This window comes from Emydura macquarii, unplaced genomic scaffold, assembly GCF_026122565.2.
Source record: "Emydura macquarii macquarii isolate MOO-44397 ecotype Brisbane River unplaced genomic scaffold, CSIRO-AGI_Emac_v2 contig_312, whole genome shotgun sequence".
NCBI classification, from domain to species: Eukaryota; Metazoa; Chordata; order Testudines; family Chelidae; genus Emydura; species Emydura macquarii.
Genome location: NW_027130449.1, coordinates 28,449 through 43,313, shown reverse-complemented (window position 1 = coordinate 43,313; position 14,865 = coordinate 28,449). Strand labels below are relative to the sequence as shown.

Below are 14,865 nucleotides of genomic sequence, written 5' to 3'. Positions count from 1 at the left end.
TAACTTGTGGGCAGGCCTGCCAACAGGGGGACACAAGGGGAGCAATTGCCCAGGGGCCTGGGTGATTTAAAAGGGCCTGGCCACAGTCCATCCCCACTCCATCCCAGGCCCTGCCCGGCCCCGTGGCTCGCTGCTCTTTGCATTGCTCCTTCCCCCTCCCTGCTCACTCCTCCCGTGAGTAGGGGGCTGTGGGCGGAAGAGGCAGCACAGACTATTATGCCCTAGTGCCCTGGGGCACACAAATGTTGTCTGCAGGCCTGCTTGTGGAGTTTGTTCATGTGTTTAACGTAATGTAATGTAACATTTAATATGTGCTACATTGAATGTAATTGGCAGGGAGAGTACAGGAAGCTATGTTACAAGTATCACAGACCCTTAATGCTTGTCAGGGGATAAAGACTCAAATGGAAAATGAGAAGCAATGAGACTGTCTAAGCGCAGCTTTAAGTATAACAGCAACTTCCACCAAAGCAGGGGGTTAAAAATCCAGGAGACTAAATGAAATAGTAATATAAAGGAATGGTTGAATAAGAAGTATCAAAGGAACAAGGGAAACAACCCTCCACTTACCAGAGAATGTCAAAAGCTTCCTTTTCCCCACAAGTCTTAGAGACCATAATCATACATTTTGTAGCCCAGATCTTGTAACTTGCCAGGCCAATAGTTTCTGTGTCTTTAATTTGTAATTTCTAAGCAACAAAAGCCAACAGGAAACAATAGAGGTCACTGAGGCTTTGACCAACAGCTAACACGTTGCTGTGAAAACTAAACGGGAAGTGCTTCTGACTCTGTGTCTGGGAGAACAGGGGAAACAGGCAAAGCAAGTTGCTTCTAACCTGAATTTGGCAGAATTATACTAAAAGTTTTTAGAATTATACCCAGAAGACATCTAATTACACCTATATTTAAGTTCAGAGATAAGGTTCAGCATCCTTTTAGACAAGGTGTAAGCCGGTGGTCTTGTCCGGCCTGGTCGTTGCGGCCCTTCCTCGGGCCCAGGCACCGAGGAAGACCACTGCACCTTCCTAAAAGGGGACTGTTTTAGCGTCTGTGCACGAGTCTTAGGCCCGGCCCTCAGGCAGGGCGGGCCAACCAGTAGTCTATCGCCTCTGGCCTTTAGGCAGGGCAAGGCAGGCAAGCAGTCCGTCATCTCAGACTCTCAGGCAGGGTGAGACAGGTAGCAGTGTACGGTCTCCAGCCCCCAGGTGGGATGAGATAGGGAAGCAAATAGTCTAGGGTCTCCAATCCTCAGGCAGGGTGAGACCGACAAGCAGTCTGTTGCCTCCGGCCCTCAGGCAGGGTGAGGCAGACAGTGGGTCGGCAGCGGCAGGGAGAGCACGTTCTCCCGGGGCAGCTAGGGAAGGGGGATGCAGGCCCACCCATCTCCACTGCGTCCCAGCCCAGGGCCCTAGCAGTGGCAAAGATGTTTTGCCGACTGGGTCTTGCCCCTGACTGGCTATGGCTGTCCCTGGGCCACTTCCTCCCCTTTCCCCAGGTACCTGTGCCCTCCGGGTCCTCGGGGTTGCTGGGGTACTCAGCCCACGGCAGGCTCACCAGTCCCTCCTCGTCAACCAGTGGCAAGTCGGGGAGCTCCTCTGCAGAGGGCAGCTCCTTCAGGTCACAGGGCTCCTGGGGTTCCGCTGCGGAGGGCAGCTCCTCCAGGTCAGGGCCGGCCTTCGAGGGTATCTCCCACCCAGGAGGCTCAGTCCAGTCACTGGGGCCCGGAGGCCCTATCCAGTCCTCGGAGCTCGGTGGCTCAGTCCAGTCACTGGGGCCCGGAGGCCCTATCAAGTCCCTGAGGCCTGGTAGGTTGAGCCGTTCCAGGTGCCTCTGCTCTGGGAGGTGCTCGCTCGGGGCGGCTGCCCGGCTGGGGTCAGGCCTACGCTGCAGCCAGCGGGACGGCACCTCTGCCTCCCGCGGCAGCCTCCTTCCAAGTGAGCTGCGGGGCCTGCCTTTTATACTTCCTGCCCTGGCGGAAGCTCTGCCCCTCTGTTGCCAGGCTGGCTTGCCTGCCAGACCTATCACTGTCCGGCTCCTTTGTTGCCGGGCAGACTGGGCTGCCAGACCTGTTCCTGCCCGGCCTGGATGTTGCGGCCCTTCCTCGGGCCCAGGCTCCGAGGAAGGCCACTGCACCTTTCTACACAAGGCTATGTACAATATACATGTGCAAAATAAAGCAAATCCTGATTACTATCCCTCTAACCTGTAAATGATGGAGGAGGCAATAGGAAAAAGAGTGATGGTGAAATTCATCAAGATTATCACCCCAACAAGGGGATTGTGTATATGTTTATTCTGCCCAATATGCTGGGATGAAATCTTGTTAACTATTTTGTTTTGTATTTTGGTATTTTGCTTTTAAGGGTTCACTGCTGATCTCGTCCTCCAGGCCCCTTGGAGTCACCGAGGGGGAGGATCTCCTCACTGAGCCCCTGCTACACAACCCCCAACTCCGTGTGCAGGTGACGGGGAGCACCTCGGTTCGACAGAGGTTGGTCCTGGCAGAAGTCACCAAGATCAGAGATCTCCTGGACTACAACCGGGGGGACTGGGTGGACTCCCAGGCGCTGGCTCTCCACCCTTCGAACCCCCCAGCGCATACTCCAGGAGGTGAGGGCAGCCTTGTCCCCCGCTGCTCGGGCCTACTTCAAGTGGGTCTTGCAAGAGGGTTTTCTCCTTGCCCCTCCTCAGTCTCAGCCCTCTGGGGCTTTCCATTGGGCCCTGGCCCTATGAGCCCCCCCAGCCTCCCTCTCCCCACACATCGAGCCGGCTGCACGACCTGCAGCTGGTCCTCTTTCGAACCGTGCCGTGGGCCCATCTCTACGCGCGCGTGCTCCACACCCTCCACTTCCTCGCCCTTGTGTCTTGCCCTGACACCAAGTGGCGGGCCCTGTTGCCATCTGCGGGGGGCAAGAACCCCCGGTGGACCAGTCTGTACTCCACCCTGACCCCACGGTCCGCCGGGGACATCAGTTGGCGGGTCTTTCATGGAGCCATAAGCACGGGCGTGTACTTGGCACAGTTCACCCATCGCCCCGACACCTGCCCTTATTGCAGCGTGAGGGAGACCCTGGCGCACATCTATCTCGAGTGCGCCAGGCTGCAGCCCCTGTTCTGGCTCCTGCTGAGGTTCTGGCTGCACTTCTCACTGCACCTGTTCATCTATGCACACCCCATCTGTGGCCCCACAAAGTCACGGGACCTCCTCATCAACCTCCTCCTAACCCTGGCCAAAATGGCCATCTACAAGACCAGGGAGAGGAGGTTGGCAGGGGGGCACCCTGCGACTGTGGGGCCTACTTCCGTTTCCTTGTGCACTCACGCACCCGGACAGAGTTCCTCAGGGCAGCGTCCGCTGGCTCCCTTGACACCTTCCGGGGCCAGTGGCACTGTCCGGGGTTCTCTGTTCAGTGTCCCTTTCTGGTTCCCTTCATTTGACCCTGTGACCCCCACACCCCTTCCTGTTTTTTCATTAGTTGTCCCCCGTAATCAGTTGTATCCCGGGCTCAGAGACTCCTCCCCTTAGGCTGGGAGAGGGGCCTTTAGCCATTCCCTGGATTACTAATAGACCACTCTCCTACTGCCCTCTGCCCTCGCTATATCACAGTATATAATGTACGAGAGAACATTGTCCAACTGCATAACAACAGCTTTAGCTAAAATCTTAGCATCACATTGATTAAAGAAACTGGCCTGTAATTACTACATAGTCCACAGTCTTTCCCAGGTTTAGGAATAACTGAAATTACAGCTTCTCTTAGAGTAGGCAGGAGAGTTTGCTCATTCTTGGCCTCATTGAACATATTCAGTAATCTAGGTGTTAAATTTTCAGAGAACTTTTAAAAAAATTCAAGAGGGAACATCTGTACCAGGAGTCTTTCCAACCTTCATTTTTTTATAGCCTAAGTTAGTGTCGTGATTGCCAGAGGAGCATCTAAAAGTTCCTTCTGAGTCAGAGATCTCTGGCAGAGACAATCCACTATAAAAGTTATCTACGGCATCTTTAGCGACTCTCTCTTCAGTTAAATATAGTTCTGAATAGAAAAACAGTTGAAATTGTTTATTAATATCTGACTACTTTGTGTACTATTGCTACTATCTTGAATAGCAGCAATCTTATTTCTGTTAGCCTTTTGCCTTTTAGTCTATATGTCAGCAGCTTGCCAGATCTCACCAGATTCCCAATAATTTTGCTTCAAACAGAATAAAGCAAACTCAGCCTTTTGGGACAGAAGGTTTTTGATTTCATATCTTAGACTGATGAAGGTTCTGAGTTTCTCTGGGGAGGGTGCAGAAGCCTAGCCTACATCCAAGATCTTAATTTCCTTTGCAAGGGTATCAGTTCTATGTTCTCTCCACTTCTCTTTAAATGTGGCATAAGAGATGACGGCCTCTGATGAAGGCTTTAAAGTCTTCCCAAAGTGTGGGAGCCAATGAAGCAGTGTGGGCATTTGCTTTTTTTGTTTGTTTTGTTTTGTTTTTAATTCTGACTCCTGCTGGATAGAGTTAACAAATGATGTGTCAAACAGTAGAGAGGTATTTAATCTCCATGTCTTAGTTGGGGGTGCATACCTTGAGGCCCAAAAAGATGTATGCATAGGAGCATGGTCAGATACAACGAGTATAAATGCCACAATTAGAGATTGAACTGATCAAGTCTTGTGCCACTACGAAATAGTCCAATCTTGAAGAAGGTAAATGAGCTGCAATAAAAGATTTACCGAGCTCCACACATCTTGTAAGTTTAAATCAGTCATGTATGTATGAAGTACCTTATGAGTATTAGTGTTTCTATGGAGAGATGGAGAGTGTAATTAAAATCTCCAGGTATAACAACAGGATGATAGCCCATGTCATTTATACTAATAAAAAGTATGAAAACATTTGGCATTATTCTGGCTTTAGACTGGCAAAGTTGATTATAGACAACAAATCTGCCCTCACTGTCAAATCTTGTGGTCAAAATATTAACATGCAATGTTTTATGTATTAGTATAGCAACGCTCCTCAGTTTAGAATTAAGCAACTAGAAATTGAGAGCCTTATCCAATCTCTATTCAGTTTATAAACTTCAGGTTCTGTCAGATGTGTCCCCTGGATTATGGCAATGTCAACATTGTCTTTCTTAAGCATGGAGTATTTTTTTCTTTTAATAGGCTTATTAAAACCCTTTATATTCCAGAAGGCACATTTAATTACTGGTGCCATCATTGTTAATATATACTGGATAAAATAGAAAGTGGTCTTGTGAAAAAATAAAATCTTGAAAATTTTTCTGAGCAGCAAAATTATACAATCCAGTGGCATGGTGTCGCTTCCTGGTACATATTCTACAGGAGTGGGAAGGAAATTCCTAGCATGGAAGGGTAACAGGAGGGGGGCAGAAAAAGGAATTAAACAAGTGAAAAAATAAAATGGAAAAGATAGTGGAGAGAGAAATACACATTAATACTATACAACCAAAAAGAAGAATCTGTTTAAACAGTCCAACCCTGCCCCGATGTGATATTCAGAGAGTGGGGAAGTGGCCAGATCAGACAAAACACAGCCCCTGGATCCCCAAACATTACAACTATAGTAACCACCTATTAGCAATAGAACCCTGATACATTTGTTAACAAGAACACACCATCTAATAAAGCAATGATACATATATATAATTACTAATCAAATGATAGATTTTACTCTGATGCTCCTTTCCCATGAGTTAAGGCAATAGGAAGTAAATTGATAAAAACCCTTTAGCCCTTCAACCACAAAAAGAAAAGAAAAGAAAAGAAACTAACACCCATCAACATCATAGGATAAAAAAGAGGTGTTAGTGGGTTGCAGATTGTTGTAATAAGTCATAAATCCAGTGTCTCTGTTCAGTCCATGGGTTTTACTGTCTAGCAAAGTTATGAATTAAAGCTCCCAGGCTCATCTTTTGAAAGAGTTGTGCAGGTTTCCATTGAGGATGAGGACTGATAGGTCAGATATACAGTAAGCGCTGTGTGAAAAGTGTTCACCCACAGGTGATAGGGTGTTTTTGTCTTTTATTATTTTCCGTTGAGTTCATTTGAGAGTGTAGTGAACTGGAAACTTTCCTTAGTTGACTGAAGAAAGCCTCATCTACCTTGTCCTCCTGGTCTGGTGGTCTATAACAGACACCCACCACGACATCACCCTTATTGTTCTTGCTTCTAAGCTTAGCCCAGAGACTCTCAACTGGCTTATCTCCAGTTTCATACAGGAGCTCAGTGCAGTCATAGTGCTCTCTTAAATACAGTGCAATTCCTCCACCCTTTGGCCCCTGCCTGTCCTTTCTGAATAGTTTATACCCATCCATGACAGTGCTCCAGTTGTGTGAGTTACCCCACCAAGTCTCGGTTATTCCAATCACATCATAGTTTCTTGACTGTGCCAGGACTTCCAATTCCTCCTGCTTGTTTCCCTATGTCCTTATTTTCTCTTTCAAAATTTGATCCAATATGTTGCATACAATTAAGATCAAACTAACCGGTCTGTCATTTCCCAGATCATTTTATTCCCTTTCTTAAAAATAGGATCTATATTAGCAATTCTCCAGTCATAGGGCACGACCTCAAGTTTACAGATTCATTAAAAATCCTTGCTATTGAGCTTGCAATTGCATGTGCCAATTCCTTTTATATTCTGGGATGGAGATTATCTGGGCCCCCTGATTTAGACCCATTAAACTGTTTGACTTTGATTTCCATCTAGGATGTGGTAATTTCTACTTCCATATCCTCATTCCCTGACACTACCCCTAAGCTCTTCATTACCTTTATTAAAAACTGAGGAAGAGTATTTGTTTATGTGTTGGGCCATGCCTAGATTATCTTTAATCACCACTCCTCAGTGTTTAGTCATGCCATTTCTTCTTTCCTTGTTTTATTTTTATTTATATGGCTTTTTTCTATTGGTTTTAAATTCCTTTGCAAGTTCCAGCTCTACTTGGCTTTTGGCAGTTCTCCCTTTATCCATACACTGTCTGACCTCCAAAACGTAGCGTTCCTTGCTGATCCTTCCCATCTTCCTTTTCTTGTAGGTTTTCTGCTTTACCTTAATAACCTGTTTGAGACGCTTGCTCATCCAGCTTGGTCTGCAGCCCTTCCCTATAATTTTTTTTCCCTTACTTGGGATGCAGGCTTCAGATAATATCTGTAACTTTGACTTAAAGTAACTCCAAGTCTCCTCCACATTCAGATCTTTGAGTTCTTCAGTCCAGTCCACTTCCCTAATTAATTCCCTTAATTTTTTAAAGTTTGCCCTTTTGAAATTGAGGACCTAGTTGCAGATCTATTTTTGTTTACCCTGCCATTTAGTTTAAACTGAATTAACTCATGATCACTTGAACCAAGGTTGCTGCCTACAACCAGTTCTTCTATGAGGTCCTCACTACTCACCAAAACCAAATCTAAAATGGCATCACTTCTTGTTGGTTCGACATCTATTTGGTGAAGAAATCTCTCAGCTATCACATCCAGAATAATCTGGGCCCTACTATTATGAATAACACTTGTCCTCCAATCGATATCTGGGAAATTAAAGTCTCCCATCATCACACAGTTCCCAGTAGTATTTATTTCATTAAAAAATTCAAGACGTCTCTATCCATGTCCAAATCATATCCTGGGGGTCTGTAGCATACCCTATGCACAATCCCAGAGGATCCTCTGGGAGCTTTCTTCCCCAAAGTGATTCTGACCCAAACAGACTCTGTCTTATCCATTCCATCATTTCTAATTTCTTTACAGTCTACCTTACCATTAATGTACAACACTACTCCACCACCTTTACCTTTCTTTCTGTCTTTCCTGAAGAGCCCATATCCTTCAATACCTATACCCTGGTCATGACTACCATTCCACCATGTTTCTGTTATCCCTATAATACCTGGGTTCACTTCCTGCACCTGTAGTTCTAGTTCCTCCCTTTTATTACCCAGGCTCCTTGCATTGGTGCACAACATCTTCATTGTTTCTGCTTGGCTTGGCCCAGATTCCTCACCCAATCGGGTACAGTGGTTCTACTGCCAGTATCGCCTGCCTGATTCTTAGCTTCATTGCTATCATCACTATCTTTCCTCTTGATGTCCATTCTCCTGCCCACTGCTGGTCCTTCCCCCATTGCTGTGTTCTCTCTTACTTGATTTTCCGCCCAATCAATGTTTGAATCAGGCATGGAGATTACATGAGCATCTCCCAACTGTCTCCCCCGAGTTTCTAGTTCAAAGCTCTTTTAACCAGTTGTGCCAACCTCCATCCCAGAAGTCTATTTTCCTCCCTACTCAGATGGAGTCCATCCCATGAGAACAGTCCTCTGGCCATAAATGCCTACCAACTGTCAAACGTCCCAAAGCCCTCCTTATAGCACCACTACCTGAGCCCTCTGTTGATCACTGTAATCTTGTCTTGTCTTCATCTTTCTCGGGCCAACCCCATACCCTCCTTTGGGGCATGAAGGAACATTTGTGGGGGAATGAGTGGTGACACCAGGCACTCTGTCCATTCAGGTCACTTTCCCCACATGGGCTGGGCTGTGAGGCATCAGGAGCTGTCTCATTTTTTTAAGGTGAGCTGGATGGCCACACAAGAAGCCTTGATGGGCCACATTTGGCCCACCAGCTGCCTACTGCCTATTTCTATTGCCTTACTGCAACAGAAGGCTTGATGTAGCCAAGAGGAGAATTTTTGGACTCTGGAACTCCCTGAACCCAAGATTGATGCAGGCTGGCCAGATATTTGGAAAGTCATTAAATAGTGAAGGAAAGAAAACCCCTTCTGCTGAAAATCTACTAGAAAACCATAATTAGCCCCAGTGTGAAATAAATATGCCCAGTCAAAGGAGAACATCCACACCCCAGTCTGCATTTCTGTGCTCTGTGTGCTTCCCCTGAGACCAGCTATGAACACTCTTATTGCAAAATCTGTATGGCTGAAGGAAGAATGTCATTCTCTTCATTTGCTCCTGTACTGGTTCTCTGCATGCAATCCCTCAGCCCATTCCAACAGTCTGGGGAACTACATTTGTTCTACAGCTCCTTGGATTTCTGTGAAACTGCTCCTAATTTAGGTTCCCATCCTGCTAATAATGTATGTGAGTAACTTTGCTCATGTGAGTAACAGTACCAACATAATTAAGTGCTTGCAGAATGGGGACCATATATTTAAATGAAGAGAAACGCAGGAGCTTGGGCTTTACTGAAGAAAGTATAGACACAAAAAGCAGATCTATACTGTTGTAGTCAGAACTGGAACCTCAATCTCCTAGGTGAGTGTCCTAATCACCGGGCTGTGGAGTCATTCTCATACTTTCTGGCCCAGTGAATAGTTTCCTATTTCATACGAAGTGGAACAGCTCCAACAGACTGAGAGATACTCACCTCAGAATACCAATAGCCCAGGAGTTTGGGAATGCAACTGGGAGGTGGAAAATCTGCCATCAAGTCAGGCATTATGAGGATATGGTTTGTTATTAACTTTTTTTTTAATTTAATTTGGGAGTTGTAGGGAGGGTAATGAATGAGCCTTGATCTTCCCCCATTAATTTTTGCTTAAAAGTACCATAATGCAAAAGCAGCATATGGGTGTAGACACGCCAGATACCCCTGGTTTACTGTGTCACGCGTGTCTTTGACAGCGCATCATTGTTAACTTTTGCCATGCCATTCAGATTAGGTAATGAAAATAACATTTGTTTCCTGGGAAAAGTAGAGAACGTACGGAGGGAAACGTCCCGGACCACAACTGGTTCTCTTCTGGGTTTGTCTTCCTTGTAGTGACTCATACACACTCCAGTCATGCGGTTTCCACCAATTCCCTGTTGAAGAGAATACCGCCCCCATTCACACATGGTGCCCTCCAGGACAGCAAAATGATCTCACACTGCCCATGGCCAGGCATACGGTACAAATCATTCCATAACCTACCTGCCACAGGGGATTTTCAGAACCTCTCCCACTGTGGGGCTGCTACTCGTTTCAGTCTAGAAGATGCAGCCTAGGGGTGTATGTGGGGGGAGGGCTGATCTAAGTGTGAAGGGTGTGCATCACCTATGTATTTACTCTGCCCTAGCCCACAAATCAATAGTGGGAGCCCTCCATAAAATCTCTCTGCTTTAGTACAAGTTCTCAAGGTTTAAAGTAGGTTTGTTTGACATGAGACATTATTCTGAATTGGTTGAACGCCACAGAGAGGCACCTCAGTCCAGAAGGGGGGTAGGACAGTAGGAGACCGGAGGAGCCAAGAGGCACAGCTGTTGTGGTGTGTGTGTCCGTCTACAACACTCACTTGCATTTGGGAGCCATCATGCTTCAGCGCAGAGAGAGGCCCTCCCGCCTGCCTGGGGCAGGTGCTGTGCTGGAGGTTGGAGAGGGCATGCATGCACGGTGTCCCAAATCACAGAACAGAGACCCTCACTAAGAACAGGAATCAAACAATATGCTTTGAGAGCAACAGGGGTTTTTTGGGGGGAGGGGCATTTGGGTTTAAACATTTTAATTAAAACGACCCCCAACCTGTTAACCCTCTTCCTGCTGCACAAACACAAGAAGGAATAGAAGTTTCCTCCTCCTCATCACAGGTGCAGGATGGGTCCCTGCTATTGCAACTTGGCTCTGGAGATGGTCTGTGGCCTCATCCCTGCATCTAAAGCAATGCTCCATGAGATGGCAATGGAGGAGCTCCCTCTCCTTCTGGGTCCTCGTGAGCAGCCACAGGCACCTGCGGCTGTTCCAGGGGTCTGGCTTCTGCCTCATACTCACCCATACGAGCCTCCCTCCCCCAGTCCCACAGATCACCTCCCTGGCTCTGTCCCTTATTGAGTGCAGAGGCAGCCTTGCCTGGTCCCACTATGTGGAGAGGAACCAAGGTGGAGTCTTGGAGACTGCACCATGAATGGGAGGATAAGGCCAAGGAGATGGGAATCCACCCCATTTTGCAGTGAGTGACAAGTACTTGGCAGCTCAGGGGTAGGTCCCCTGCTGCCCCCGCCAGCACCTCTGGGTGCCTTCTGCAAAGGTGGCTCCATATGATTCTGGTCCCCGCCTGCTAACATGGGAGCTCCCCCCTTCCCCACAGTGGTTGCAGGAAGCCACCTCTAGCTGCCTTATCACCACTGTGAAGTGCACCCTTGAAAGGCAAGGGTGTGCAGCTACTTCCCCCGACCCACATTTCCTGCACCTGCTCTTACTCCCTCCTTTCTAGCCCCCACCCCCACCCCCGGCTCTCCACTAGCCATTCTATAGCTTAGCTGTCTGTGCGAGCATCTGTGTTTGTCTGGAGTCCACCCAAACCCACCTTCCTCTAAGCCTAACCACTGAACAGGGAATTCAAAGCGGGCATTTTTAGATTGTCTGTTCTGGTTCAAAACGTCACTGTGGCAAAACCTTTCCATCAAAAACGTGCACATTTCTATCCTGACCATTCTGGGGAATCGAACTCTTTGGAATTTTTCATTCTGTGAAAACTGTTGGTATTTTAGCTTTCGGTTCTAATTCCAAAGAGAAACAAATGTTGAAATATCAAAATTCACTGTGGAATAAAAATTGCATTTTTTGACCAGTTTAGAAACAGTAGAACACAACAGCACTCCAGCAGCCCGGACCGCTCAGTGCCATTCCAAAGAGCTCGGAAACACTGAGCCAGCTGAGCTCCATGCAGTGCTCTGTCACGTGCCATACACATCAGCCATCACTATCTGCATTGTTCAGTAACTGGCTGGCAAGTCGGTGCTCTGCATTGTTCTAAATGTGTCATGGGGGAAGGCGGTACAAACATCCTCAGTGTCACTCTCAAACAAACAACAGCCTAGCTGACAAAACCCCCATTTTCAATCTCAGGCTGTTTCATTTCAAGTTCCACATGGTTTTCAGCTATCAGGGATGGTGACCTCAGTGCATGCAGTTTGTGAGAAATCTGTTCCAGACTCTGGCAGGAGCTCCATTCTCACATTCTATTATTCCTATTTCTCAGAATGGCTGCTAGCCATCATGCCACTTTATGTATTTACATTCTTCCTTTATCAAGCTGCAAACAGTATCCCAGAACCTGTTAATGTTTTTTTTTTACAAGTAATGCAAAAAATAGAGTCTGCAGAAGTACCTCTGAGTCAGAAACATTGCCATTCAACACCTCGATATTGGGGTCCCTCCAATCCTCAGTGATCGATGGGATGTAATTGTCCGTTAGAGCATCCCAAACCCTGAAAGTAGAAAGAATTTGTTAATAGCTGTCAGGCGGGGCCAGCCCTGCTTAAAGGAAAGAATTTTATCAGCACGCTCTGTTCAAAACAGCTCTGAAACAACAGTCAGAGATTCAGAGATTTTAAAGCCAGAAGGAACAGTTATGATCATTTAGTCTGATCGCCTCTGTCACACAGGCCAGAGAGCCTCAGCCCATAATTTCTGCATCAAGCCCATAACTTCTGTTTGAGCTATAGCATATTTTTGAGAAAGACATCCAGTCATGATCTGAAAACTTCAGAGATTGAGACACCAATTGCTGATTATCCTCGCTGTTAAAAGAACTGTGTCTTATTTCTAGTCTGAATTTGTCTAGCTTCCACTTCCAACCACTGGACCTTGTTCTGCCTTTGTCGGCTACTTTAAAGAGCCCTCTGCTCTCAGAAATCTCTTTCACATGTAGGTACTTGTAGACTGTGATCAAGTCACCTCTTAGCCTTCTCTTGGACAGACTAAATATTCTTCACGCTCTCACAACACGTGTTTTCCAGACCTCAAATTATTCTTATAGCTCTTTCCTGAAACCGTTCCAATTTTTCAACATTGAAGAGACAAGACCATGAAGCAGATGGATATACCAGAGCATCATCCACTACAGTCTCTGTGGCTGAATGACCAAAGCAGCAGCAAAATCAGCTCCTTCAGAACAATGATTTAAATAGCTAAATTCAGCATGATACTAGCATCGCAAGTTGCAGCATTTAATGCGATCTCTGACTCCACTCCCCCTAGAACCAGCTAAAAATCAGCTACTGACAAAGGATTTTTAAGTCTTAAGAACCCCGCAGCACAGGTGAAACTATTAGAGAGAGCTCTCTTTAGTCAAACCGACTTGGGAGCTACAGTCTGTTCAAAAAGGAATGAGAAAAAATAGCACTTTAGACCAAACAAAATGGCTGCAGCCAGACACCAGGTCACAGGCACTGAAGCAACAGAATCAACACCACTAGCATCATGATGGCCACAGGGACAGAAGTAATCGATGAAAATCTGATGATTGTGATAGGGAAAAAATGGGAAACAATGTGTTCCTCACTGCAAGATATTCTGGATGGCCAGCAACATTGAGACATGGACTGATCCTCAAAGGGAGATGAGATAGGAAGTGATGTATCTCAATCCCCAGACAGTTCTTTGAATTCTGGCTCTCCTCCCTGCTGTCTATGGCCTTGTCTACCCTCGCGGTTATGTCAGCAAAACTCTGTTGTTCAGGGGTGTGAATAAAATCACCCGCCCAAGAGATATAAGTTTTGCCAGCATAAGCACTAGTGTAGCCGCGTTATGTCGGTGGGAAAGAGCTCTTCCACCGACATCATAAAGCCACCTAACCGAGCAGCAGCTGCTATGTCAGCAGAGAGCGTCTCCTGGTGTGTTTTTTTCACACTTCAAAGCGACAAAGTTTTGCCGGCATAACTGCAAATGTAGACACGGCCTATTTCTGCAAACAAATGTAAACTGAAAGCACAACAGGTCACCCCGTCCCCCCAGCAGATAATGATTTACCATGCCCTTTTTTAATTAGACTCTATATCTATAAGGACAGACAAGCAACTTCAACAGGCAATTTAAGAGGAAAGAGGAGGGTCTCTTTTGCCTGTGTCTTGTCTGGACATCTAGCTCTATACGTGCTGCATGCACAAAATGCAGGAGGCTCACTGAGGCACGAGAACCTGCACCGCATAGTTAGAACGTTCAGAAAACTAACGGGCAGCATTTAACCAGCACTACTGTGCATGTATAAATGGTAATTTTCTGAGGGCTGGTCTACACTACAGAGTTTTATTGACAACAGTCACCTTTTGTCACCAAAACAGTGGAGGTGTACACACTGAAATGCTCCTCCCACTGATGTTACTCCCCTGCTAGGCCTCTCGCGAGGTCCAGACACTCAGCTCTCCAGAGGAGCCATGGAATTCACAAGAATGACAGCCAACAGCCGATGTCCAAACTCCCCTCTTTAGGTCAGGGTGCGGGTCCTCACCAGGAGAACTTCCACTGACCTAAGAGGGGCCGTGTGGGAAGCTGAGATCCTGGTGGCTCAGCTCTCCTGGCAGCTCCCTGGCAGTAGCCCGGCTGCCCCACAGGCTTGCGCGGGCTTCCAGCAGGCTGCCCCCTCCACTCCCCATTTCCCACCGAGAGGTGAGGGAAGCCAGTGTATCCCAGAACCCTGAAAGTAGAAAGGATTTGTTAATAGCTGCCAGGTGGGGCCAGCCCTGCTTAAAGGAAAGAATTTTATCCGCACGCTCTGTTCAAAACAGCTCTGAAACAACAGTCAGAGATTCAGAGATTTTAAAGCCAGCTTCTCCAGCTTCTCGCCTCCCACTGCTTTTGTCGATAAAACTCTGTAGTGTAGACCAGCACTTAGCTGTGACAATCTGAGTACCTTTCCCAGTGAAGAGCTGGACATTCACACGCCCACAGTTGGGGTACAACATACAGTATCAGCGCCAGTGAAAATTCAGATTCAGTTTCTTCAATGCAAAGCTATTTATTTGAAAGCAACACACACAGACAGCAAAAGGCTATACAATGACTCTTCTTAATAAGCCTCGATTCCTAAAGCATAAACCCTCAGTAACTATGCTGGCCCTACACAGTATCCTGACTGGCAAACAAAG

At 46.8% G+C, this 14,865-nt stretch overlaps 1 protein-coding gene across 4 annotated transcripts in view; it reads right to left on the bottom strand.

The window, feature by feature from the left end:
• The window catches only part of FEZ1 (fasciculation and elongation protein zeta 1), a 117,436-nt gene that overhangs the window by 83,489 nt on the left and 19,082 nt on the right, over nt 1-14,865 (bottom strand). For all 4 annotated transcript variants that reach the window (XM_067562460.1, XM_067562471.1, XM_067562453.1 and 1 more), the window contains exon 3: nt 12,108-12,207. In XM_067562460.1, coding sequence (XP_067418561.1) covers nt 12,108-12,207 — 100 coding nt within the window. The remainder of the gene's footprint in view (nt 1-12,107; nt 12,208-14,865) is intronic.